We start from the raw sequence: 26,310 nt of genomic DNA, 5'->3' as shown, positions 1-26,310 counted from the left end.
AGGGCGATATTAGCAGCCCTAAATAGACATCATCTATTGTTTCTCCCCTAATTGTAGCTAGAATTGTTCAATATGAGCTCAAACAACTATATATGTGTATATAACAACAACATTATGTTTATTGCTGTATACATAAATTAACTAAATGTATCAACTTGATACCTTTTCTGATTTTGATAACTGCTATAATAACACCAATACAAATTCCACTGTTCGAGAATGTTTCCTCTATGGGACGTTTCAGCTGGAGAGTTGCATAAAGCTTATTTTATTACTCTCACACTCGGGCAAGTTTATTTCCGCAATCCGGCTTGCACTTTGTTGTTCATATGCATGTCTGACCACAAGTTTAAACATGTTTATTAAATGTTGACTGACACAGAAGCAGCTGTCAACAAGATGCCTGCTAAGGGATCAGAATTGTTGCAATATTCTGAATAAATAAACTATGATCCGCAAATATAGAGAATTTCACAAATATTTTTAAATCCACATATGGAGTCTTATACTACTCAGTAATGATTGCTTGTGTTTATATGCATTGTCCATATGTTAGTAACAAACGACTGAAACGTTTATGACTTGATAACAGCGTGCACGGACTGGGGTGGACAATCCCGGTGACTGGGGACTGATTTGGTCTGCTGCAAGCCAGCCGTTTTATTGTCTTTATGTATCAAAGTGATAAATTCCAATTTTGGCATTCGATAAAATATAATCTGTTTCCCCGATACTGCATGGGTAAGCAGCTAGTTCGCGCCGCACACTCAGCGCGTTTGAATATGTAATTAGTAACTAGTAATTAATTACTTTTTCAGAGTAACTTACCCAACACTGGCCACAACAAAGGATGTCGATCCTTTGACTATGATCTTGTGCACACAATATATTCTCAAATTAACACAGCAACCCCAAAAGTAAACGATGTAGGCCTAGTAAAATTTGTGTTTTCGAACCTTACCATAGTAAATATTGGTATACAACTGCAGATAATCAATTTACTGTAGTAATAATAAGGGCTGTGGCAGTGCTCTCAGTATAGCGTGTTATACGATATACGTCTCCATTTTTCCTGGTGCTAAATAAATCAATATTGTTATAATAATTATGTATATATTGCTGTCTTTTAAATGACACATAGGACAGCTTTAAAATACAGTTTATTTCATTTATTTATTGGCAAATAAAAAACAACGGGGGCAATAAGAACGCAACGGAGGCAACACAACCTTTCTCTTCGATGAAAAAAGTATGAAGCAAAATATAAAATTGCCAAATAAAAATGAATTTAAGCTAATTGTACAAATTAATGTGTTCTCCATACAAATGCACAAAAGGCACTGGATATTACATGGCATTTCAGTAAAGCCGTTTTCATACAGAGATCCTGGAAAATATGCGGAAGATGTGTCCCGTAGGGCTGTCGCGGTTGGGAAATTTCCCTTGCGGTAATTATGGCTGGGTCAATAGCGCGGTTGGTGGTTGTACCGCCCCACCTACCTTTTTTTTTGCAAATTACCTGACATATAATTTTGGTGCATTTAAAGATTTATTGAGTAGTTGTTATTATGTAGTATATATTTTTTTGTTTTTAAATGACAGAGAGACTGGCCTTAAAATGTTTTGTTTATTGTTAAATGCAGAACACAATGGACCATGCCTTGAATCTGAAAAACTAAATTAGCCTATCACATAAAAAATCTGTTTAAGTCAAAATACAGCAAAAAAATATAAAATGGAAATAAATAGGCTATTATGTCACGTCAGAATTAACTTTTTAAATGACAGAGAAAGGGGTTATAAAATGTTTTTTGTCCAATGCAAAATGCCGAACACAGCAATAAGAACATGCCTTCAATCTGAAAAACGAAAGAACTCAAGTATCACATGAGTGATGATGAACAGTGTAAATGAAAATACAGTACAGGAAAAATAAATAAAATAATAAATAAAAAAGCTCACTTGAGCGTTAAGGAATGTGATTTAAACCTGGCTTATCATGTCCTTGTTTCGTGCTAGAAAAACTAACATATTAAACCTTATGTGGTGTCAGGGACGAACGTATAGGCGTAACAATGTTTCCGGCGGCACTGAAAACTCTTTCTGATGGTGTGCTGGTCGCACAAATACACATGTACTTGCGAGCGACTTTGGAAAGCATCGGAAATCTGCCCTGGTTTTCGCGCCACCAGGAGAGTGGATTTGCGTTAGAGTCTATTGGATCTTCTTGTAAATAGCACGTAAGCTCGTTATCTGTGCGAACTCTTCTAGGTACGGACGCTGACGCGGAGGTTGTCCGTGAATTCAGCAGGTCTCCAAGAGTCTTTTTCTTTGCTGCAGGTGGCACCTCAGCTTGCCCTTCGTCTGTAGCCACTGATTCACTGGCACCGCCTCTTCCTTCCTCCGACATTCCCAGCATCTCTTCGATGATTGCGGATTTTGCACCAGTGTCAAAAATATGATCCCCCCTATATCTAGGGTCTAAAAAACAGGCCTTTGCCAAAAGTTTTTGCAAGGCAGCTAGTTCGTATTTCTCCAGGAGAACACTGCACATTTTTTGCTTTATGTCCGATGTCAGTGTGGTATCCTCGTTTGATAGTTTAATGATGTCCTCTGTAAGGAGTTTCAGCACGGGTTTGACTGATGACACGGTCACATAGCTCTCGCCAGACAGCAGATCCGTAAACTCAGCGGCGGGTTTCAGTGCTGCATTCACGGATTCGAGCACAGCAATATCTTGCCAGCTTGGATTTAGATGGTGGTGTCGCCGGTCATCCAAAACTCTTCTGATAGCAGGGACTTGCTCCAAAATTCTTTCCACCATTTTCTGTTTGGAGCCCCATCTCGTAGCGCAATCCTAAACAGAGTATTGGCCGTTAAATCGCTGAACAAAAAAATATTTTAAATCGCTGAACTCCCAAAATTGACTTTAGGCTACATTTTCAATTATTATTCGTTTCAGTATATTTTTACGTAACAAAAATAAATTTAAATCATTCCGTACATTGAGCTGAAATTAGCCTAAATGTTAGCTTAACTTTTAATCATTTTAAATCATTTTCCTTTGATTATATTATATTTAACGAAAAATGCATTTAATCGAGCAGAAGGCATGAGTTGATTAATCGAAGTTTACATTTTTATTGATCCATATTATTTAATTGCTATATTCCTATTTATTGCTTCTACGCTGTAAAGAACAAGGTTATGACACATACTATGTCCAGCTCGGTTTTAGTCATTTTAATATAATTTAAATTATATTTAAGTTTACTGTACTTAGACATTTTAGTGCATTATTAATTTAACAGTGTAATAGCTTATACAGAATAGTTTACATTTCATAACTCACCAGTATGAGGCTATGCTGAGGGATTTGAAGTTCTGCTTGTGCTAACGCCAGATCTCTTCTCTTTAACCAGCTATGAGAGAATGTATTCACCAAGGTGTGACATAGGCCCATTGCTCGGGCTGTGCGATCCCTAACGCTGGCCATTGCGTTTGTGACAGCCAAATGTAAATTGTGACCAAAGCAGTTCAGCCACGACCAGTTCAGCTTTTTCACTGCTGCTACGATGTTTGCCCCGTTGTCTGTGGTGATACAGGTCAGCTTTTTTTCATCCAAGGACCACTCTTCAAATGCGTGCCGTAGAGCTTCCGAAATGTTCTCCGACGTGTGGTTCTCGGGCATACAGTAAACACGGTTTCGAGGCAATGTGATTTTAGAATCCAGTCAGTGCTCCGATAATGAACAGTTAGACTCATATACAGTATGGTGTCATATTGACACTTGACCACATGTCTGTTGTGGCAGAGTAGAAGTCGACATTCATAAGTTCGCTTTTTATCAACTGCTTTACCATGCTATACATTTTTGGCACAGCAGTTTCTGAAAAGTAGGTTTTACCTGGCAACTCGTACTGCTTGTCAAATTTTTGAAGCATTGACTTAAACGCAGGTTTCTCGACCGTGCGGAACGGAACCATTTCCTCAACGAGATACTGTGTTACAGCGGATGTAAGGCATTTATGCCTGTTACTTTCACGACTGTATTTGACAGATTTCGCAAAGGATTCAGCTACTCTTAACTGTCGGCTGGTACCGGCCTTGGCTGTCTTTTTTGAGGTTGCTCCGCGACTTGACGCTTGCGAGGGCAGCTGCGCTTCGATGGCTGGATGGCAGTTAGCGAGATGATACCTCAAATTCGACGTATTGCCACGTGTTACATGCACCTTTCTTATGCAAATTTTGCATATTGGCTCATCTAAATTAGCTGGCTCTCCCTTTTCATTCGGTTCAAAGCCGAAGTATTCCCAAACTGGCGATGTTACATTAGGTTTTGGGACCAGAGCGCCTGCCATTGCTTCCGCCTTTGAAACACCCGATACTAACAGTTGGCGGGAAACTGATACACGTGACGTAATACTCTTGTAGTCATCATTCATTTATTAAAAATTCATTGCACAATGCAAAGGTGTAAAAACGAACAGCATGCCATGATTCTATACCCCAAAAAAGGTGGTTGCCGCGGTTTCTGCGGTTGAGTTCCTGTCCCTGCGGTTGGCTTGTCAGTAGCACGGTAGTACAATACAGCGGTTACCGCGACAGCCCTAGTGTCCCGGGAAGATGGGATCGGTTGATTTTGGTTCACACTGCCAGTGATTTTCTGGAACCTGTGCGTGCGTTCACACACATCCTAAAGACATGTGACGTGTAATGTACTGTAATGTAGACGGGAACGTAGCGCTGTCATGGTGAAGGAATTTTCCTTGCGGTGATATTGGCTTTTTTATAGTTCAATAGCGCGGTTTGCTATATTATAACCGCATTCCTTCTATATTTAGTGCCAAATAGACGTAAAACAGCTCCTAAATGGGGTTATTATATAGCATACATTGTTGGTTTTTAAATGATAAAGATAACAATTTAAAACAAAATAAGTATTTTTTATGTAGCCTATTTATTGGTAAATGCAGAACACTGAAGAATGAGATGCAAGAACCAAGGTATAGCCCAACCAGCTTAAGTTAAATATAAGAAAAATATGAATATATGAAAACAAAAGCAAATTGTTTGGGATTATTGGTGCAAATTTACAGAACCTCAATAAAAATTATAACAGAACGATGCGCAGTTTTAATATAAAATTTATCAGTAGCCTGTTTTTACTACTTTAACTGCAATACAAAAGGCAATTATTTTGTTTTACATGTTTTTGTTTAGAAAAAACAAGCATGCTCAGGTAGGCTCAAATCAGTCTGTTAATAAAAAAAAAAACGCTCCTCCACGTCGTGTACATCAAGAGACGTACAAGACTTGTTTTAAAGGTTGCTAAGCGATCAAGTTTATTAAAGTTCTCTAACATTGTAACTTTGTGTTGATCGATGAAGTCATTTAAAACTTGCTGCATTTAGAGGCGACATATTCTCTCTCAATTTCAGTTTACATGCTCGGGACACATACAAACACTTGAGACCTCCGAAGACTACAGCGGATATTTCGGACTGTTGAGCGAATCACTGGTACTACCCTTCCCACTGCAAGAACTAGACTCATCCAGAGTGAGCAAGTAAAAGGCCTCGCAAAATCTCTCTGGACCCCTCACACCCAGCACACTTTCTCTTTGAACTGCTGCCATCTGGTCGGCGCTACAGAGCACTGAGCACCAAAACAGCCAAACAAAGTTTCTTCCCTCAGGTCATCTACCCCATGAACAGTTAAATGTTCTCCCCACTGTTCAATAAATATGTGCAATACTAAACTACTCACTTACAGTGGCTTGCAAAAGTATTCAACCCCCTTCATTTTATTCACATTTTGTTATGCTGCTGCCTTATCTTAAACTACTTTAAATGATTATTTTTTTACATTAATCTACACTCCATGCACAAGTAAGAGATCTGGTGGTTCCAAACCTCTTTAATTGAGGATAAATGGAGGCTACATGCTTCTGTGAACCTTCAATACAGCAGATTTTTTTCAGAAGTCTTCCCCAGATCTGTGCCTTGCTACAATCCTGTCTCAAACTTCTACTGGCAGTTCTTTTGACCTCATGTCTTGGTTTTTACTTTGATATGCATTTTCAGCTGTTGCACCCTTTATAGAGAGGTATGTCCCGCTCCAAATCATACTTATTCAATTGAATTTGGCACAGGTTAACTCCACTCGAAGTGTATAAACATTAACAAGCAAAACTAATGCTTCTGAGCAAAATTTCAAGTGTCCCAGAAAAGGGTGTGAATAATTATGCATTGTACTTATTTTTGTTTTTTATTTTTAATAAATTTGCAAAGCTGTCAAAAATCAGTTTTTTGTTTTGTCATTATTGTGCATGGAGTGTAGATTAATGTAAAAAAAATAATCATTTAAAGTAGTTTAAGATAAGGCAGCAGCATAACAAAATGTGAATAAAATGAAGGGGGTTGAATACTTTTGCAAGCCACTGTGTACTCATATTTATTTAATATATATATATATATGTTACTGATTTAATATATCATACAGCTATCCCATTCCCTTACACAATTTGTATAAAGCACTTTATAACTTGTATATATGTAGCACATGCATACAATATAGCATCCACTGCTCTTTTGACATATATTGTTTTTTTTCATACGTGTATTGTCTATTACATATTTATTTTTTTATATTTTGTTACCTGTGTCTTGTCACTTGTCACTTTCAACTGTATGTGCACTGGCAGCTTCTGTCACTAAGACAAATTCCTCGTGCGTAGAGCACATTTGGGCAATAAAGCTCCTTCTGATTCTGATGTATGTTCTTTGCGTTATTATGGGAAACTTTATATGAGCTGTTCATATGATAGTAAATGTATTATACTACTACAGTATTTCTATGTGGGGAATTGTGGACAGAATTGTCCCACATGGTCATCTTGCAATATAGCCTACTTACGCTGCTACCACTATAAAGGCAACGCTTACTATTGTTAATGTTATGGGTAGTGTTTCTTACAGTGATCATTTTTGTCATGGCAAAGAGTTAGACAGTAGCCTATACAGAACAGTTTAACCACAGCAGAGATCATTCAGGAATGGGATAAACAGAGATGACTGATTAAATGACGTTTTATTATGAATGACATAGAAATTCACAGTGCTGATGATTTCCCCCACGTTAGTTCTGCCATTGTTATACTGGTAGTACACCGACAGCTGCAGTGCGCATTGCAATGCAAATGCTGCGCACCTTGAAAGGAGGCACACGCTGAGTGTGCGACGCGAACTAGCTGCTTACCCATGCAGTATCGGGGAAACAGATTATATTTTATAGATGCCAAAATTGGAATTTATCACTTTGATACATAAAGACAATAAAACAGCTGGTTTGCAGCAGACCAAATCAGTCACCGGGATTGTCCACCCCAGTCCGTGCACGCTGTTATCAAGTCATAAACGTTTCAGTCGTTTGTTACTAACATATGGACAACGCATATAAACACAAGCAATCATTACGGAGTAGTACAAACCCGATTCCAAAAAAGTTGGGACACTGTACAAATTGTGAATAAAAAAGGAATGCAATAATTTACGAATCTCATAAACTTATATTTTATTCACAATAGAATATAGATAACATATCAAATGTTGAAAGTGAGACATTTTGAAATGTCATGCCAAATATTGGCTCATTTTGGATTTCATGAGAGCTACACATTCCAAAAAAGTTGGGACAGGTAGCAATAAGAGGCCGGAAAAGTTAAATGTACATATAAGGAACAGCTGGAGGACCAATTTGCAACTTATTAGGTCAATTGGCAACATGATTGGGTATAAAAAGAGCCTCTCAGAGTGGCAGTGTCTCTCAGAAGTCAAGATGGGCAGAGGATCACCAATTCCCCCAATGCTGCGGCGAAAAATAGTGGAGCAATATCAGAAAGGAGTTTCTCAGAGAAAAATTGCAAAGAGTTTGAAGTTATCATCATCTACAGTGCATAATATCATCCAAAGATTCAGAGAATCTGGAACAATCTCTGTGCGTAAGGGTCAAGGCCGGAAAACCATACTGGATGCCCGTGATCTTCGGGCCCTTAGACGGCACTGCATCACATACAGGAATGCTACTGTAATGGAAATCACAACATGGGCTCAGGAATACTTCCAGAAAACATTGTCGGTGAACACAATCCACCGTGCCATTCGCCGTTGCCGGCTAAAACTCTATAGGTCAAAAAAGAAGCCATATCTAAACATGATCCAGAAGCGCAGGCGTTTTCTCTGGGCCAAGGCTCATTTAAAATGGACTGTGGCAAAGTGGAAAACTGTTCTGTGGTCAGACGAATCAAAATTTGAAGTTCTTTTTGGAAAACTGGGACGCCATGTCATCCGGACTAAAGAGGACAAGGACAACCCAAGTTGTTATCAGCGCTCAGTTCAGAAGCCTGCATCTCTGATGGTATGGGGTTGCATGAGTGCGTGTGGCATGGGCAGCTTACACATCTGGAAAGGCACCATCAATGCTGAAAGGTATATCCAAGTTCTAGAACAACATATGCTCCCATCCAGACGTCGTCTCTTTCAGGGAAGACCTTGCATTTTCCAACATGACAATGCCAGACCACATACTGCATCAATTACAACATCATGGCTGCGTAGAAGAAGGATCCGGGTACTGAAATGGCCAGCCTGCAGTCCAGATCTTTCACCCATAGAAAACATTTGGCGCATCATAAAGAGGAAGATGCGACAAAGAAGACCTAAGACAGTCGAGCAACTAGAAGCCTGTATTAGACAAGAACGGGACAACATTCCTATTCCTAAACTTGAGCAACTTGTCTCCTCAGTCCCCAGACGTTTGCAGACTGTTATAAAAAGAAGAGGGGATGCCACACAGTGGTAAACATGGCCTTGTCCCAACTTTTTTGAGATGTGTTGATGCCATGAAATTTAAAATCAACTTATTTTACCCTTAAAATGATACATTCTCTCAGTTTAAACAAATGAAATATCAAATATGTTGTATTCTGAATAAAATATTGAAATTTGAAACTTCCACATCATTGCGTTCTGTTTTTATTCACAATTTGTACAGTGTCCCAACTTTTTTGGAATCGGGTTTGTATAAAGAAGAGGCCATTCACATTTCTTAGTACATCACGCATTTTAGACCGCCACTAGCCGCCATGTTAGCTCCCTGAATCTTAGTGCAGAGCAAAACGTGATTGGCTGAGCCCTATTGAACAATGAAAGCGGAAGTTACCCGATTGGCTTGCGTAGATAGTCCACCTATTTGTGGATTGTGCGCACGTCTTGACGTTAGAAATGTTTCAAAATCCACAAATGCACAGAGAGCCATCCACAAATGTGTGCACTGATCCACAAATGCGTGCAGCGATTCACAAATGCACAGAAAGCGATCCACAAATGCACAGAAAGCGATCCACAAATGCACAGAAAGCGATCCACAAATGTGCAGAAAGCGATCTACAAATAAATGCCATTAAAATAAATTTGTAAATATTTTTTATTTGCAAATCTCATTGTATTTATTTGTGAATTCCATTTCTTTTTGTGGAACGTCTAACATATATTTATGGTTCGCTTTTTGTGCATATGTGGATTTAAAAAATACTTGTGAAACTCTCTATATTTATTTGCGGGTCATAGTTTATTTATTCAGAATATTGCAACAATTCTGATCCCATACTGGCGTTGATATTTCAAAACCGCAATGCTATGCGAGGATCGCTGTTTTCTGTCTTCTGTTGCACAACAAACAAGAATCATAAAGAAGCAACATCTGTTTAGGTTTCTTACCTGACTGCATTGCACACGTGAAGTGATATTTGTTGGGGCAGCCTTTGAAAACACACCCCAATGTTGCCCCCTTATTCTGACAAGTTGAACAAATCTGAAAAAAAATACTGCGTTAATGTAGATTCGTAAAAGAATAGTTCACCTATAGAAATGAAAAGTTTAACATTACCCTCATGCCATCGAAAATGTATATGAATTCCTTTCTTCAGTTGAACACAAACAAATCATTTAATATCCAATGCTATATACAATTTATATTCAAATGTTCAAATAAAAAATGCATTTTGTTTGTATGGCTACAGAATGTGATATGTTTAATATGCTTTAAGACAAATCCTGTGTAGGATTCATGGTGCAGTTTAAGTGATCAAAGATGAGTTTTAAAGAATAAAATGATCCAACGGGGGACTTTAAAACTAAATTATCTTTTTATACAGATTCCAAAATGAAGCTCTGAAAAGCACATCCAATAATCATTAAAGTAACCCAAATGACAGGAATAATAAATGTCAAATGTTAAAAAGAGAAAACAGATCATATTTTGAGCTTATTCAGTTTTTTTCAAACCAAGAGAAACACCGATAAGCTCTAAATTCACACATGGTGACACATTAAGAACTTCAAATATCAGTTTCTTGCATGTCTCCTGACTACGTATGTGATATTTCATCATGTTATCATGTGTCATGTTTGAATTTAGCACTTCATGGGTTTGTTCTGGTTTCAGTGTCACTAAAGCTCAAAATGTAAATCGTTTTTCCCTCACAAATGTATCGTTTCACTTTGAAAGACATTTATTAACCCACTGGAGTCATTTGGATGACTTGAATGATAGATGCACTTTTTTTTACTTCAACACTCTGGATCCAATATAAGACAACATTTTAATATAAAATTATTTGTGAATGTTCAACTAAAGAAAGGTAGTCATATACATTTGGGATGGCATGAGAGAATTTAAGCTGATATGCTCCATTTTCAAATGCAGTGAAGCAAAGCCACATGTCTGCAAATTTAAAATCTCACCGACACTTTAGCCAACTTGAAAGCATTTTCAAGTCCATACAGCTTTCCTTTAACCAGAAAGACACCTGCTGACCATATGCCACAGTCTTCATGGAGCCAGTACTCGCTACCGTCCAGAGGAACCACGGGCGGACTGTACCAATCGATGCCGACGTCCCCCCCTTGTCGCTTAACATTAGGACTACTTGACAGCTCACTGTCACTGCTCCACCTCTGACAAGCCATCAAAGCAGCAGACTCTGACAGCTTGTGCAAAGATCTAGTCCAACGGCTTCCAACCCATTTCCCTCTTTTAGGACAAAAAAATGAATCGGAATCACTGTGATCCTCCTCATTCTCCTGTAGACTGGAAAGAGTCTTTGAGGCAGACTTGAACCCCTCCGGGTAATATGGCCCATGCAGGTCACCAAGCTCCATGGCATTGGCGGAGCCTCCACAGAGACAGCACACTAGAGCGCCCCGCTGCGTGCCATCCATCGACACTCGTCCATACTGCAAACAAGGAGATACAGGAACCACAACGGACACTGAGCCGGCCGTCACATGACGCTTTCCATGCTTGAGTCTGAAGCTTTCTTCAGGATAGTTGACAACTGTACAAGATGGGATATCTTGGAGCTCCAGATGCACGTATGGTGCGAAGGTGTCGTTGCGCACGTCCTTTCTTTCACCTTTGTAACTCAAACATTTCAGTTTAATTTCTGGTTCCTGGGGCACAAAAAGGGAAGTGTGGCCAACCTTGGGTTTCTGTCTTTTCCTTTTGGACGCATGAGGTTTGTTCGCGGCGGCAGGACCCAAAATTGGTTTCAGACTACTTTTTCGAGAGGTTTGGAGTGTTGGTAATGAGTTAAGATTCCCCATACCCACTAAGGGCTTTTTAAAAACTTTCTTTGGCAGTCTCTTTTTGGAACCAAACAGTACGTCTTTGTGAAAAGTCTTTGTAGGTTTGTGATCCAATGAAGGTTTAGGAACATGTTTGTTTTTGGAACAAGAGGTAGATACTGTGGTTTTACATCTGGGTGAAACTATGACATCTGTTTCTTCTTTTTGTAAACGAACTGTGGTCTTGTCATTAGTTTCTTCTTTTTGTAAACGCACTGTGGTCTTGTCATTAGATTCAACTGCCGCAGTGCAAACTCTTTCCAGCATGTGCTGGTTTTTCTTGATGGATGACACATCTAGATGGGAAATCTTGCTTGCCTGAACTTTTTTTATGTTGGTGACGTGACTTGATTTGTACCTGGCGGGGCGGATGTTTTGAACAATGGCTCCTAATCGCATCCCTCTCCTAGCTCTCGGGGGCAGTTTTTTTCTTTCCAACGTCATCTTTTTGGTGAGCGACCCTCTGGTCGTCTCAAGTGTGTCTGTTTTTCCTTCAGAAATAGCATTGACCTGTACAGGTTCAGTGTGGCATGCTTTGTCAGTATTCCCTGAATGTTTCTCATTAGTGCTGGTAATAAATTCTGATACAGGATGTGAATCCATCTTCTCCACGTCAGATGTTTTGGGATCAAACTCCTCTCTGCTTAAACGTTCTTGCTCGGCATCAATCGTTTCTCTGCCAACAGAATTTTCTCCACTTGGAGAACTTGACGCCTGTGCCAAAGAGAAAACATCATCTATCTCATCCACTGAGGCGGCGGGTGGTGAGGCTGGATCTAACGGACTAATGAAGTCTTGGTTTAATGATACCGGAAAACTCGTAGGGCCCTGGTTGTTCAGTAGCATGACCGGCTCTTCAGATCTAGAGATCAGAAAGACCACCTCAGGGTTGCCGTTTCTGTGTAATCCCTCCACGTTTGCAGTGTGCCTTTCCGTAAAGCCATCCTCAAAAGTTACAACATTCCATAAACCATTAGCAGCTCCGTTTTGAAGTTCATCCACGTTGATAGGAAACCTACAATCGGCAGGGCTGGTCTGTTGTAAAGATTTGAGTGTTTCTAAAGCAATATTTTCAACATCTTGCAAGCCACTTAAATCAGGGTGCTGTTGAAGGTAGCACAATGCGGCAACGTTTTCAACAACCTGAGCTGGGGACATGAACCCGAATTGGTCACAGGCTGTTAGTCCTACAGGTAAGGAGACCTGTTGGAGGCAGTGTTGGTCCATATCCAATGACAGAGCTGCATCTCCTGTGTCTGCTGCTAGCTTGGTAGGAGGATGTAGAACAAAAGCCTTGCTTAAGGGTGGAACATCATAAATTGGGGAATGATCTGAAAGGGCGTTGGGGTTGGAGAAAACCTGTGACCTGCTGACGTACGAGAGCGTGACAGTGGTGTTAGAAAACGTGGTGTCCGGTTGGATCTGGTCTGGGGGGAGTGGCAATGGATCAGAGTCGTTCTCTGGAAGTAACAACCCATTACTGGTCCCAGGACTAACAAACCAGCCTGGCGTCTGGATGACATGCAAGGCATCCAAAGGATTCGCTTTCAACAGACATTCTTCACCATTCTTCGACAGATCAAAGACATTGGGTAGGCTGCAGGTGGAGGAAAGATCCTGAGGCTGGAAACCATCCGAGTTGCTGGGAGGCTGTTCCATATCAACTGAAAGATGAAACAAATGTGTTAAAAGGTTACTCTAAATGATCAACACCCTTTTCAACTTCATTGTTAAAACACTTATGATGTGTTCACACCAAAAGCGAATTAATCAATTTGCGTGAATAGACGCGGACTAGCAGTGGGCGAAGCGAACAATTTCAACTCGAGCCCATTGCCCACGAGGACTTCATTGACACCTACTGTTTGACACGTCCGGGCGCGTGAAGACCTCCCCTTCACAAAATGTTTTTCACGTCACTCACACGAATATAACAAACTATTAAAGAGCGAGGATTGCGATGGTTCGCGTTTGGTGTGAACACTGCATTAGATTACATGCATATTGGATGACATCACTATTATGCAAGTATTATGCAAGGCCTATTGCGTAGTTAAATGTGAGTTTTGATATTAGCAGGCTTAACAAGTGCAGAAACAGACTCAGATAGTAATACCATGTGACGAGGGAGGCGGGACGAGAGCCGTGGGAGGAGGAAGAGAGGCTGGTGGCCTCATATCTCCCACAGAGGAGATCGGAAGCATAAAAGGCCGAGCGACAGGAGGAAACGGTGAGAAGACCAGGCCCGGACATACGTTAAATTTTATTTATGTTTGTGTGGCCAGCAGTCGACCGTGAGGTGGCTGCCGGCCTTTTTACTGCTGATTTATTGTTTATTTATTTTGATTAAAAATGTTTGAATGTTCGCCGGTTCCCGCCTCCTTCCTTCCCGTTTGTTGAGTTTATTACACCATGGTATTTGGTATATTCGTTGTATAAACCTGTAAGAACTTATAGACAGGGGTATAAAACACGCCAAATGGACCAAATAGAATGGAAAAACAATACAACCTAATGTGACAACATGTCACCACAATATTTTACTTTTGTTTTATAGACGGTTTCAACAGACACACGCGCATGGCTTGAGGTTATCTTTCACTCTGTGTTTGGTTATCGGTCTTGTACAGTACGTTAACTGTATTAAATTCAATTACAACTACTCATTCTTTGTGGAGGTCCACCGGAAGTTAAGTTTGGGTCACATAATATTTATGTTGGGTCTATATCAGTTTGAAGAAGAACTGTACAGTCGTGGCCAAAAGTTTTGAGAATGACACAAATATTAATTTTCACAAAGTCTGCTGCCTCAGTTTTTATGATGGCGAATTGCTTATACTCCAGAATTAGAGATGCACCGATTTTCTTTGCCAACTGAAAAGAAGTACAAATAATCAAATATAACTAAACATGTCACTTAATTTACCTTTTTCATTTTTGTACTCATCTCACAAAAGTCTAAGATAACAATAAAATACTTCAACTTTATTCTCGTCTGTTTCCGTTTATGAAACAAACATTGCTTTATTTCATTTTTTCTGAAATGTAAAATAAATTGTCTTTATCTTGTGTCTGTAGTATTAAAAGAAGTGGGTTGATTTTTGCTGCAACTTCAATAAAAAAGTTAAAAAACTTATGAGTGAATTCTACTCTAAAGATGTATATGTATTTGCAGTTTTTTGTGTTAGTAAAGAACTCAATCAGATATATGTCACATATATTGGTTGATTTATTCATTTTTTTATATTTGGGATTTTTAAAAACAAGTAGAAGTCGTGTTGAATGTCATTTTACCTAGGTGAAATAACCACAGTTTTAACGTAAGACAAGGAATCAGGCTGAATGGAATTTATGTTTGTTTTACAGAGTGAACGACTTCAACATGAGTTTAGCATGTGTCAGAGTTTAGCATGATGCTAATAGCATCACTGTTAGCATACATACCCCATGTAGACGGAGCAGCGAGAGATGAACTACAGTGCACCTTTTTGTCTGTACAGTACATGATGCGTGTGCATGCATGTGCAGTCAGCGGATATCAGAGATGCGCATCCGGTCCGGTGGACCCACATGCGAGTATAAACGAGCCGTGAACGACAGGCTGTGCACGCGCACGTTTACATGTTTACTTGCGGCTTTGAGTGTACTGACGGCTGTGACGTTCTTGCCCGCATCACGGGAAACAGAAGATCGGCTTGGAATCGGCGAGACGTGAGACTGACCGGCCGGTCACCGGTCGGGCCGATCATACGAATAACCGGCCGATTCCGGTCTCTGACTGGTCAATCGGTGCACCTCTATCCAGAATGTTATGAAGAGTGATTAGATTAATTGAATTTTATTGTGAAGTACCTCTTTGCCATGAAAATGAACTTAGTCCAAAAAAACATGTACATTCCATTTCAACCCTGCCACAAAAAGACCAGCTGACATCATGTCAGTGATTCTATAGTTAACAAAAGAGAGTGTTGAAGAGGACAAGGCTGGAGAAAACTCTGTAATGATGATTGAATTAGAATAACAGACTGGAAGCTTTAAAAGGAGGGTGGTGCTGGAAATCATTGCGCCTCCTCTGTTAACCATGGTTACCTGCAAGGAAACACGTGCAGTCATCATTGCGGTGCACAAAAAGGGATTCACAGGCAAGGCTATTGCTGCTAGTAAGATTGCACCTACATCAACCATTTATTGGATCATCAGAAACTTCAAGGAGAGAGGTTCAATTGTTGTGAAGGCTTCAGAGTGCCCAAAAAAGTCCAGCAAGCGCCAGGATCATCTTCAGCTGCGAGATCGGGGCACCACCAGTGCAGAGCTTGCTCAGGAATGGCAGCAGGCAGGTGTGAGTGCATCTGCACGCACAGTGAGGCGAAGACATTTTGAGGATGGCCTGGTGTCAAGAAGGGCAGCAAAGAAGCCACTTCTCTCTAGGAAAAACATCAGGGACAGACTGATATTCTGCAAAAGGTACAGGGATTGGACTGCTGAGGACTGGGGTAAAGTCATTTTCTCTGATGAATCCCCTTTCCGATTGTTTGGGGCATCCGGAAAAAAGATTGTACGGAGAAGAAAAGGTGAGCGCTACAATCAGTCCTGTGTCATGCCAACGGTAAAGCATCCTCAGACCATTCATGTGTGGGGTTGCTTCTCAGCACAATTTTGCCTAAGAACACAGCCATGAACAAAGAATGGTACAAAAACATCCTCAGAGAGCAACTTCTCCCAACCATCCAGGAACAGTTTGGTGATGAACAATGCCTTTTCCAGCATGATGATTTGCCATAAGGCAAAAGTAATAACTAAGTGGCTCGGGGACCAAAACATCAACATTTTGGGCCCATGGCCAGGAAACTCCCCAGACCTTAATCCTATTGAGAACTTGTGGTCAATCCTCAAGAGGCGGGTGGACAAAAAAACCCTACAAATTCTGGCAAACTCCAAGTATTGATTATGCAAGAATGGGCTGCCATCAGTGAGGATGTGGCCCAGAAGTTGATTGACAGCATGCCCGAGCGAATTGCAGAGGTCTTGAAAAAGAAGGGTCAACACTGCAAATATAGTCTTTGCGTAAACTTCATGTAATTGTCAATAAAAGCCTTTGACACTTATGAAATGGTTGTAATTATACTTCAGTATACCATAGTAACATCTGACAAAAACATAAAAATCACTGAAGCAGTAGACTTAGTGAAAATTTATATTTGTGTCATTCTCAAAACTTTTGGCCACGACTGTATTCAAAATAGGTTAAATGTAACACGGGATTTGTTTTAAAAAATACAATTATTAAATGTGTTAAAGCCTAGCTTTGTTAACAAAAACGTTTTTATTTATTTATCGACACTGCAATGTGCCAACAAGACAGACCGCAGTTCTGTAAACATTGTCTTGGCAACACAAAACTCACACATGACCTAATCCAGATGTTCAGTAGATGTCTCTTAAGAACTTCCTGTCCCTGAGCTCAAAGTCAAGGATAAATGTAGCGGTGTGTTTGGTTCCGGGTTTTTTTAAGTCGACTCCGATTCTTGACTCCCAATTTTGGAGTCGATGGAATCGACACTTCGACTCCATTTACTGTCAATCAAAAAGGCGCTTAGAAATACGAATATAAAATAAATGAATGAACTTCAGTTCAGGAACTTTGGGCTGGCAACCAAAATCTCCAAAGTCACTAGCAAATACACATGCATTTGTGCAACGAACACCATCACAGAGAGTTTTTTGTGCTGTCAGACCAGTTACTCCTTTCTGGTCCTAAACCAATGTGGTTTTCCAAGCGCACGCAGCGCAAGGACATGACAGCCCAGGTCTAACCGTAGCTGTAGACTTATGGTAAAGCTAAGACATTACATTTCCTTAATTATTTTTATAGCATCAATTTTGGAGAGTTACAGTTACACAAATGAATATGTTTTGTACTTAAAGACACCACGTTTCATTGTTTTGAATTGAGGCTCTGTAAATGTGCGCTAAACAAGCCTAAAACATTTTATTATTTATTTTTGTTTAAGAGTTTATATATTCACCCTAGGCTAAGTTCAACACATATTTTTAAAAAAGGAGAAAAGACATTGAGCCTACCTTGTGTTCTTTTCTTAATGTAACTTATTGCCTTTCTGTGTTGGACATTTAACAATAAAAAGTATTTAAAAATATCAACATGTCATTTTAAATCCAACAAAGATGCTATAATAATAACCCAGCAACAAGAACTTAATATATGATTTGTGACTTCCTGGCTGTTACTGATTTTTTACGTTTTTAAGCTGGATGAAACGCTTTATCATTTGTTGCCACAAACTTGATTTTGATTTGTGTCCAGTTATGTGCACAGACTCACATTTAAGCAAAGTCTTAACAATTGATTAGAGAAATAAAAGCTTGAAGAGGGACAGACGAAATATAGGAGAGTTTTTAATAAGAATTTGTGAATTTAATGTGATCGTATTGAAGGTGAAGAATGAACGGGAAATATTGCGTGCCCTTTTGCGAGAGAACCAGTAGGCGTCGCTCATGCTCGGATTTCCACAGTGTTTTTGATCGGATGTAAACGTGTACACTGTACAGTCAGAGAGAGTGGAGGTATGACTTTACATGATTAGTTTTTAAATGTTAATTGTAGCTTTGCGCCAATCACAAAGACAAAAACATTTTGAGTCAACGACAACATTAAAAATTACGGAGTCGACGAGAGTCGATTCCTGTCTTGGAGTCGATTCCGACTTTAGGGACATTAAGAGTCGAGGAATCGACTCTTTTGGAGTCGACTCCCCATCCCTAGATGAATGTTTAAAAAGACCTTTCCAGATAATCACCAGTGTTTGTCTTACATGTGTCACTGTGGATGTGGATTCCTAGGGGTTACATGATTACCACAGTCATCACTTAGGAAAATTAACCATGGTTTTATTATAGTAAAACAAAGTGTAGAAACCATGTTTTTGGTAGATTTATGACCATTTGTATTAGTAGTAGCAAGGTGAAGCTACGAATGTCATGGTTACACTTTAGTTACTTTAGTGAGGCCATGGTGAAATGTAGGGATGTAGGAGCATGATGGTACATATGGTACTTAAAACAATACCATGTAAAACCACAGTATTTGTAATAGTGCATGGATTTACACATTTCCCCCCTATAATGGTTTTCTCTGTACTATTCTAAATTACATTCATAATAAGGACTAAAAATAATGCATACAGCAACGTTCTTATTCGCAGCATTCTGATTTAAGAAAAACTAATTATACACCTACTGCCTAGATAGACAGTTTGACACGTTTTAATACCATTTCTCATGTATACAACATCAAACTTTTAACACTTATAACAAACCTTTTATTTAATTTCTCGTGGCATCAACAGATTGATCTAAATGGTTATCTTCGGGCAGATCGCATTCTGACACATCCGGTTAGCTGGGAATGACCACCGTTGCTAAAGCTAAATGCTAAACCAAAACCACTTTTATTTCAGGTTCACGTACTTCTGTACATCTGTTTGGTTTCGGTGTTTGGCTCATTGTTAGGACAGTAACACAGTAGTTGACGTTTTCGGTGTACACAATGTAAGTTACAGAATTGCGCTAGCATGAAAGTCCAACATTTTCTGACAACCACACATTTTTAAAACTCAAACAATTTCATAAACGAGTTGCAAGCAGCTGCTTACTAATTAATACCACAATGAATAGTTTTTTTCACAAATTAAAGACGCGGCGCAAAGTGGTTTAGCGAACAACATTAGCAGCTAGCCGTTAGCATCGCGAAGCTAGCTGCGCTAAACAAAGAGCGCGTGCGAACTTACCCAAACATAGCAGAGCAGATGCATTTAATCATGAAGACATAAAGTCCAACGTAAACTCTATCCCAATGACAGTAAGCACACTCTTTTGGATGCAACCACGTCTCTTTTAATGGTGTGTAGAGTTGAAACTGAATAATGCATGAAACGGGATGTTTTCATACTTTTGAAGTCCAAAGTCAGTGGTTAAATGCAGTGTTGCCGCTGGAAGCCAGCAGCTGTCAAGAGTCATGATGGAGCCACTGCGCAGGATTATGGGATTCAGTGTAGTGAGTACAGAAAGCATTGAGGTAAATTTACCGTAAACGTGTTTAAAACAATTTATATTCTTTAACATTCGTGATAGATCTGTTGGCATGCTTACTTTTACTCCTGGAGAAAACAACAGGTTGCTTAGAATATAAATTCTAATGCCAGTAATAAATATTAATTTAATGTTGTTGCATAGCATATTTAGAATATAGCCTAAACTGTTTACGTGTGTAAACAAAAAAACGGTGCAAAAGAGGGTGCAAAAATATTTATTGCTAATAAACCTGTTGTCAGTTCGTGTACATTTGCAGTATATTTACAATAATGTATAGAGGAATGTAAATGCGAGACAAAAATCCATAACATTTAAATAAATACAAAGGACTGCCACTGAACACTATAGGCTTTATGAACTTGAGGAAACATTATCCAAAAAACCAAAACTCCCATTCAACTTAAGTGGACCATTATTTTTTATAATGGAAACATGTAAATTTGTTTATATACACCAGCATGAACTCCTCCAGGTGTATTCTTATTAATTCTAACAGTCTTTATTGTACTATAATATGAAATGGTCCTATATTTAAAACATTTGGAGATGGAAATTAACACTTTCAAGCCAACACTTGAGGCATTAAAGCAGTGTCAAGATATTAAAAGTCAGCAGTTTATTAATGCAAGCGTTGTGTTGTGTAATTTAAGCTATTTGATGCAGCCAGCCATCCCATTTCACTGAAACTGGAGGGAATGTGCGTACTGACCACATCTAGCGTGACTCGAGCCTGATGGCATGGTTATATTCTACTCCTTGTTAAATGCGTATAATGCTCCAATAATCTGTAGTCTCAAGTCATTACGTAGTTACTTATTCCACTGGTGATTCACACAAACTGAAGAGTTAAAACAGTAGCTTACACAGTCATGTTTAGTGTATGCATGATAGATGCTCCGTTAAAAACAATGTATTTACATTAAGACATGGCAATGGAAAACAAAACAATGTCACAGTAACTGAAGTGCATGAAATGCAGACTATAGACATAAAATTTAAACTTCATACCATGTTTAATATATGCTGTGACCAGTGTGTCTCTTATGTGATTATTTAATGGGCTAAAACATAGTGGGTCTCATTAACATGCAGCAAGGCATGTCGACGCGTCAATGTCAGAAGTCCTTAGTGTCCTTGTTGTCAAACAAGTGAAGTCTCTGCTCAGCCGTCAAACCTTCCTTGAGACTCTAAATACAGAATGAAAGAGAAACAACATACTCAGATACACATCAAAGGTATTTTTACACTGTCATAATGTCAATCAATGTGATGCAACACATTTTCATGCTTGAACTTCTCATAATAATCAATTTCAAACTTATAAATAACAGCAAATAACATTTTCATTTTTGGTGAACTAACCCAAGAACAAAACGCGTTTATATAACCCATTGTACCACCAACAAATCTCTTTGTTACCAACCATAAAACACAACAAAAAACCACACCCGTACCAAATGCCAAACCACAACAGAAGCATGCCGTACACATGCCGTACACATGCCGTTATATATGCCATTTTTACAGTCCATCCTGCTTCCTGTTTCCTGCATCGCTGCCGGCAGCTTGTTTGTATCAGTGCTCTTACCACTTCGCTCTAATATTAGTGTATTTTATTTTCGTTAATTATTATTGTCGTTGCTAACTTATCCTGATATCTCAATAACCCTGTTCCTGTTATTTACTTGGAAGAGTCTAAACCAAAAGTGATAGTTAACTTAACGCCGTTAGCATAGCAATAGCGTGTTAGCTTGCTTTCTGTTCACACTGTGGAATATCATCTTGCCTCTGGTTTGTCTTGTGTGCTAACTGTTTCTCTTTTTAAGCGAGTATACTACGATCCATCGAGCAACCTTGGTAAGTTGGAATTGCACTTCAAATCCGGTGAGTTATGGCTTCTATTCCTATTATTGTTACTTGCACCTCATGTCATATGTTTAGCTTAGCCTTCTCTGTCAGCTGCGAGGGCTTTATATGCGATAAATGCAGGGAAATAGTTAGGCTGACAGAGAAGATCTTAGAATTAGAGTCTCGCATCCAATCTTTATCTGAGGATAGTAAGAGTTTAACGACGATAGAAAACACTTTGGATGCGAGCAACATTAGCGCACACAGCTCGGTTCCGGTTGAAAATCCTCCGCAGCTGGGAAACTTCGTGACTGTGAGACGGCGTAGTCGCAGGACAAAACATCACTCGACCGTTCCGATTACAGTCTCGAACAGGTTTGCCCCGCTCAGTGACGCACCGACTGAGAAACCTGCTGAAAGTGCCCTAGTTATCGGTGATTCTATTGTTCGGAACGTTAACATAGAGGCACCAGCCACCATAGTCAAATGTTTACCGGGAGCCAGAGCGCCTGACATCAAGTCAAATTTAAATGTGCTGGCTAAGGCTAATCGTAAATTCAGTAAGATTGTCATTCACGTCGGCACAAATGATGTTCGACTCCGTCAATCGGAGATCACAAAAGATAACATTAAAGAGGTGTGTGAGCTCGCAAGCATGATGTCAGACACTGTAATATTCTCTGGCCCCCTCAATGCTTATCGTGGTGATGAGATTTATAGCAGATTATCATCACTAAATGGCTGGTTGTCTGAGTGGTGCCTGCAGAATGATATAGTTTTTATAAATAACTGGAAGAGTTTTGAGGGCAGACCTGACCTGTTGAAACGAGATGGTCTCCATCCCTCCTGGGCTGGGACTTCCATCCTGTCTAGAAATATGGCAAAAAGTCTTAATGCTAATGCTAAAACTTGACTCGCTGGGGCCCAGGTCAGGGAGCAGACAGTATGGCTTAACCAACTGTCTGCTTGCCGTCTCACGTCGCAGAATACACAAAATGTACAACATGTAGTAATCCGTTCTCCCAAACATCACAAAATAGAGACTGTGTCTGTCCCCCGGATTAGCAAACATAAAATAATGCGTAAACCTCTTGAAAGTAATTTAATAAACGTTAAACAAACTAAACATGAACAAAATACAGATAATCAACTGTTACGACTCGGATTGCTAAATATTAGATCTCTCTCTAATAAAGCACTTTTTGTTAACGATATGATAACAGATCATAAAATAGACATGCTCTGTTTGACAGAAACATGGCTAAAACCAGATGATTATATTGCTTTAAATGAATCTGTCCCCCAAGATTATTATTATAAACACGAGCCTCGTCTAAAAGGCAGAGGGGGAGGTGTCGCAGCACTTTACAATAACTCTCTTAGCATTTCCCAGAAGTCGAACTCTAAATATAATTCTTTTGAAGTCATGGTTCTTCATGTTTCAACACCTAATACTAAAGATAAAACACTTTTTAAATTGATTCTAGCTATTGTATATAGGCCTCCAGGGCACCACACAGATTTTATTAAAGAATTTGGTGGGTTCTTATCAGAACTAGTACTGGCCGCAGATAGACTCCTTGTCGTTGGTGACTTTAACATCCACGTAGATAACGTTACAGATGCCTTAGGAATGGCTTTCAAAGACACTCTTAACTCCATGGGCATTAGTCAACATGTGTCAGGACCCACTCACCTTCGTAATCATACTTTAGATTTAATACTGTCTTACGGTATAAATGTGGACGACGTTAAAATCCTTCAGCAGAGTGAAGACATTTCGGATCATTATCTGGTATTATGTTTGCTTCACTGGCCTACGGCTGCAAATAAAACTCATTGTTACAAATATGGTAGAACAATAACTTCAACTACCAAAGATGCGTTTCTCGATAATCTGCCCGAATTGTCTCAAATCATGAGAAATAACGTTGAAGATCTTGACATTACCACTGAAAATTTTAATTCCACCTTCTCGGTAACGCTAGACAAAGTTGCTCCACTACGTTTAAAGAAGATTAAAAATGGCAGCCCCACACCGTGGTATAATGAACACACTCAGGCTCTAAAGAAAGCGGCCCGAAAAATGGAGCGCAACTTTAAGAAAACTAAATTAGAGGTATTTCGTACAGCATGGAAGGATAGTATTCGAAAATACAGGAAAGCCCTAATAACTTCTAGATCCGCCTACTTTTCATCACTAATAGAAGAAAACCAGCACAATCCTAGGTTTTTATTTAACACGGTGGCTAAATTAACAAAAAATAAATCGTCAGTGACTTCTGATCCTGTATATCAGCATAGCAGTGATGAATTTATGAACTACTTCACATATAAAATCCAAGATATTAGAGAAAAAATTATAACAATGCAATCAGAAGTGAAACCCGCTGAACAAACTAACTACAGCGCCCTTAAGGAGAAAATGCAATTATTTTATACCGTAGATCAAGATGAGCTGTCTAAAATTATTAGATCATCTAAATCAACAACATGCATACTAGACCCTATACCTACAAATCTACTGAAAGAGATGCTCCCAGAAATTATAGATCCTCTTCTTGGTATTATTAACTCATCTCTGACATTAGGACATGTGCCTAAAGCATATAAGGTGGCTGTTATAAGGCCCCTTGTCAAAAAACCCCAACTCGACCCTAGAGAACTAAGGAACTACAGGCCTATATCGAATCTACCTTTCATATCTAAAGTTCTGGAAAAAGTAGTTTCAACTCAATTATGCTCCTTCCTCCAAAGGAATGACATCAATGAAGAATTCCAGTCTGGATTTAGAGCATGTCACAGTACAGAGACTGCTTTGATCAGAGTTACAAATGATCTGCTATTGGCGTCTGACCGAGGTTGTATCTCGTTATTGGTGCTGCTAGACCTTAGTGCTGCATTCGATACCATTGACCACAGCACACTCCTACATAGACTCGAAAATTATGTCGGCATTAAGGGAATAGCTTTGAAATGGTTTAAATCTTATTTATCTGACCGTTTTCAATTTGTAGCAATAAACAATGAGGTGTCACGCAAATCGCAAGTCCAGTACGGTGTACCACAGGGCTCAGTCTTAGGGCCTCTGCTCTTCGCATTATACATGCTACCTCTAGGAGATATAATAAAGCGACACGGAGTTAGCTTTCACTGTTATGCTGATGATACTCAACTTTATATTTCCTCGAAGCCTCATGAAACACAGCAGTTCCATCGAATAATGGAATGCATAGTCGATATAAAAAACTGGATGAGTAACAACTTTTTATTACTGAACTCGGACAAAACGGAAGTGTTACTTATTGGACCGAAAACTGCTATAAGTAACAACCAAGAATACTGTTTAACTATTGACGGATGTTCCATAAAACCCTCGTCGTCAGCAAAGAATCTTGGCGTTCTATTCGATAGTAATCTGTCATTTGAGAGCCACGTCGCCAACACCTGTAAAATTGCGTTTTTCCATCTTAAGAATATATCTAAACTACGTCATATGCTGTCAATCTCAGATGCAGAGAAGTTAATTCATGCATTCATGACATCAAGACTAGATTACTGTAATGCACTGTTAGGTGGTTGCCCTGCAGGCTTATTACAAAAACTCCAATTGGTCCAAAACGCGGCAGCTCGAGTTCTTACACGTACAAAAAAGTATGAACATATTAGCCCGGTTCTGTCAACCTTGCACTGGTTACCTATAAAGCATCGCGTTAACTTTAAAATCTTGCTTATTACCTATAAAGCCTTACATGGTTTAGCTCCTCAGTACTTGAATGAACTCCTTTTGTATTACAGTCCTTCACGTGCATTACGCTCTCAGGCGTCCTGTCAGTTGGTAATACCTAGAATTTCAAAATCAAGTGCAGGTGGTAGATCCTTTTCCTATCTAGCGCCTAAACTTTGGAATAGTCTTCCCTGCACTGTCCGGGAGGCAGACACACTCTGTCAGTTTAAATCTAGACTAAAGACGCATCTTTTTAATCTTGCATACACTACTCTTCCATAATATAAATCTTCAGAGGGTTTAGGCTGCATTAGTTAGATCAACCGGAACCAAAAACACAACTGATGTACTTGTTGCATCAAAGAGTACAGAACAGTACTCTACTCTCAGCCAGTCTTGTCTCATTGTTCCAAGGTTACCACAGCGAGCAGGATGCAGTTCATGGCCTGACCTGATGGTAGAGCGGAGAATGGGAAGTGGGGACCTGACAAGAGCTGAGATGATAGAGCTGGATAAAGAAGGACGCGGTCTCTTGACATGTCTTCACCACAAAATTTCAAATGCTATTAGATTATTAATGATAATCTTAAACTATAATTTATTTTATTATTAAGTTTATTTATTTTATTTAGCCTTGTTGTGCAAGCTCTCTGGAGCTTGTGCAGAGGCAGCAGCTTTTGCCAGAGGGGAACTGGAATCCCCTGGTTGGGCCTGGGTTCTCCTGAGGTTTTTTTTCTCGATTAGAGTTTTGGGTTCCTCGCCACCGTTTGCATACTGTTTTTGCACTATCTGCCTGACCGGGGGGGCTGCTTTAGAATTTTAAAGTTTTACTTAATTAATATTGCATATAGGAATTTATTATCTGTTATATTTGACCTGTGCTTCTCTCTCCTTTATCCTAAATGTGTGCTCTCACTGAGCGTGTGTGTGTGTGCGTAC

The 26,310-nt window shown here is 39.4% G+C and overlaps 3 protein-coding genes across 6 annotated transcripts in view; all 3 read right to left on the bottom strand.

The window, feature by feature from the left end:
* si:dkey-94l16.4 (uncharacterized) overlaps positions 1 to 19,704 on the bottom strand; it is a 30,924-nt gene extending 11,220 nt beyond the window's left edge. The window contains exons 1-3 of the mRNA XM_057358987.1: positions 19,493 to 19,704; positions 10,806 to 13,351; positions 9,780 to 9,873 (exon numbers count right to left, since the gene is read on the bottom strand). Of these exons, the coding sequence (XP_057214970.1) occupies positions 9,780 to 9,873; positions 10,806 to 13,346 (2,635 nt within the window). The 5' untranslated portion in view covers positions 13,347 to 13,351; positions 19,493 to 19,704. The remainder of the gene's footprint in view (positions 1 to 9,779; positions 9,874 to 10,805; positions 13,352 to 19,492) is intronic.
* Positions 1,496 to 3,959, bottom strand: LOC130569376 (E3 SUMO-protein ligase ZBED1-like). Its single transcript, XM_057358996.1, has 2 exons — positions 3,353 to 3,959; positions 1,496 to 2,857 (listed from the first exon to the last, which is right to left on the bottom strand). Exons 1-2 carry the CDS (start codon positions 3,689 to 3,691, stop codon positions 2,033 to 2,035), a joined length of 1,164 nt encoding a protein of 387 aa, XP_057214979.1. The 5' UTR covers positions 3,692 to 3,959; the 3' UTR covers positions 1,496 to 2,032.
* Positions 19,705 to 19,994: 290 nt separating the features above from the next.
* The window catches only part of mprip (myosin phosphatase Rho interacting protein), a 91,613-nt gene continuing 85,297 nt past the window's right edge, over positions 19,995 to 26,310 (bottom strand). For all 4 annotated transcript variants that reach the window (XM_057358969.1, XM_057358968.1, XM_057358970.1 and 1 more), the window contains one exon: positions 19,995 to 20,983. Coding sequence is in view for 3 of the 4 variants with exons in the window: in XM_057358968.1 (XP_057214951.1) it covers positions 20,912 to 20,983 (72 nt within the window). In the remaining variant the exon portion in view is untranslated. The remainder of the gene's footprint in view (positions 20,984 to 26,310) is intronic.

Source organism: Triplophysa rosa, linkage group LG18, assembly GCF_024868665.1.
Source record: "Triplophysa rosa linkage group LG18, Trosa_1v2, whole genome shotgun sequence".
NCBI classification, from domain to species: domain Eukaryota; kingdom Metazoa; phylum Chordata; class Actinopteri; order Cypriniformes; family Nemacheilidae; genus Triplophysa; species Triplophysa rosa.
The sequence above is the reverse complement of the archived record's forward strand: the minus strand, read 5'-3'. Positions and strand labels throughout refer to the sequence as shown.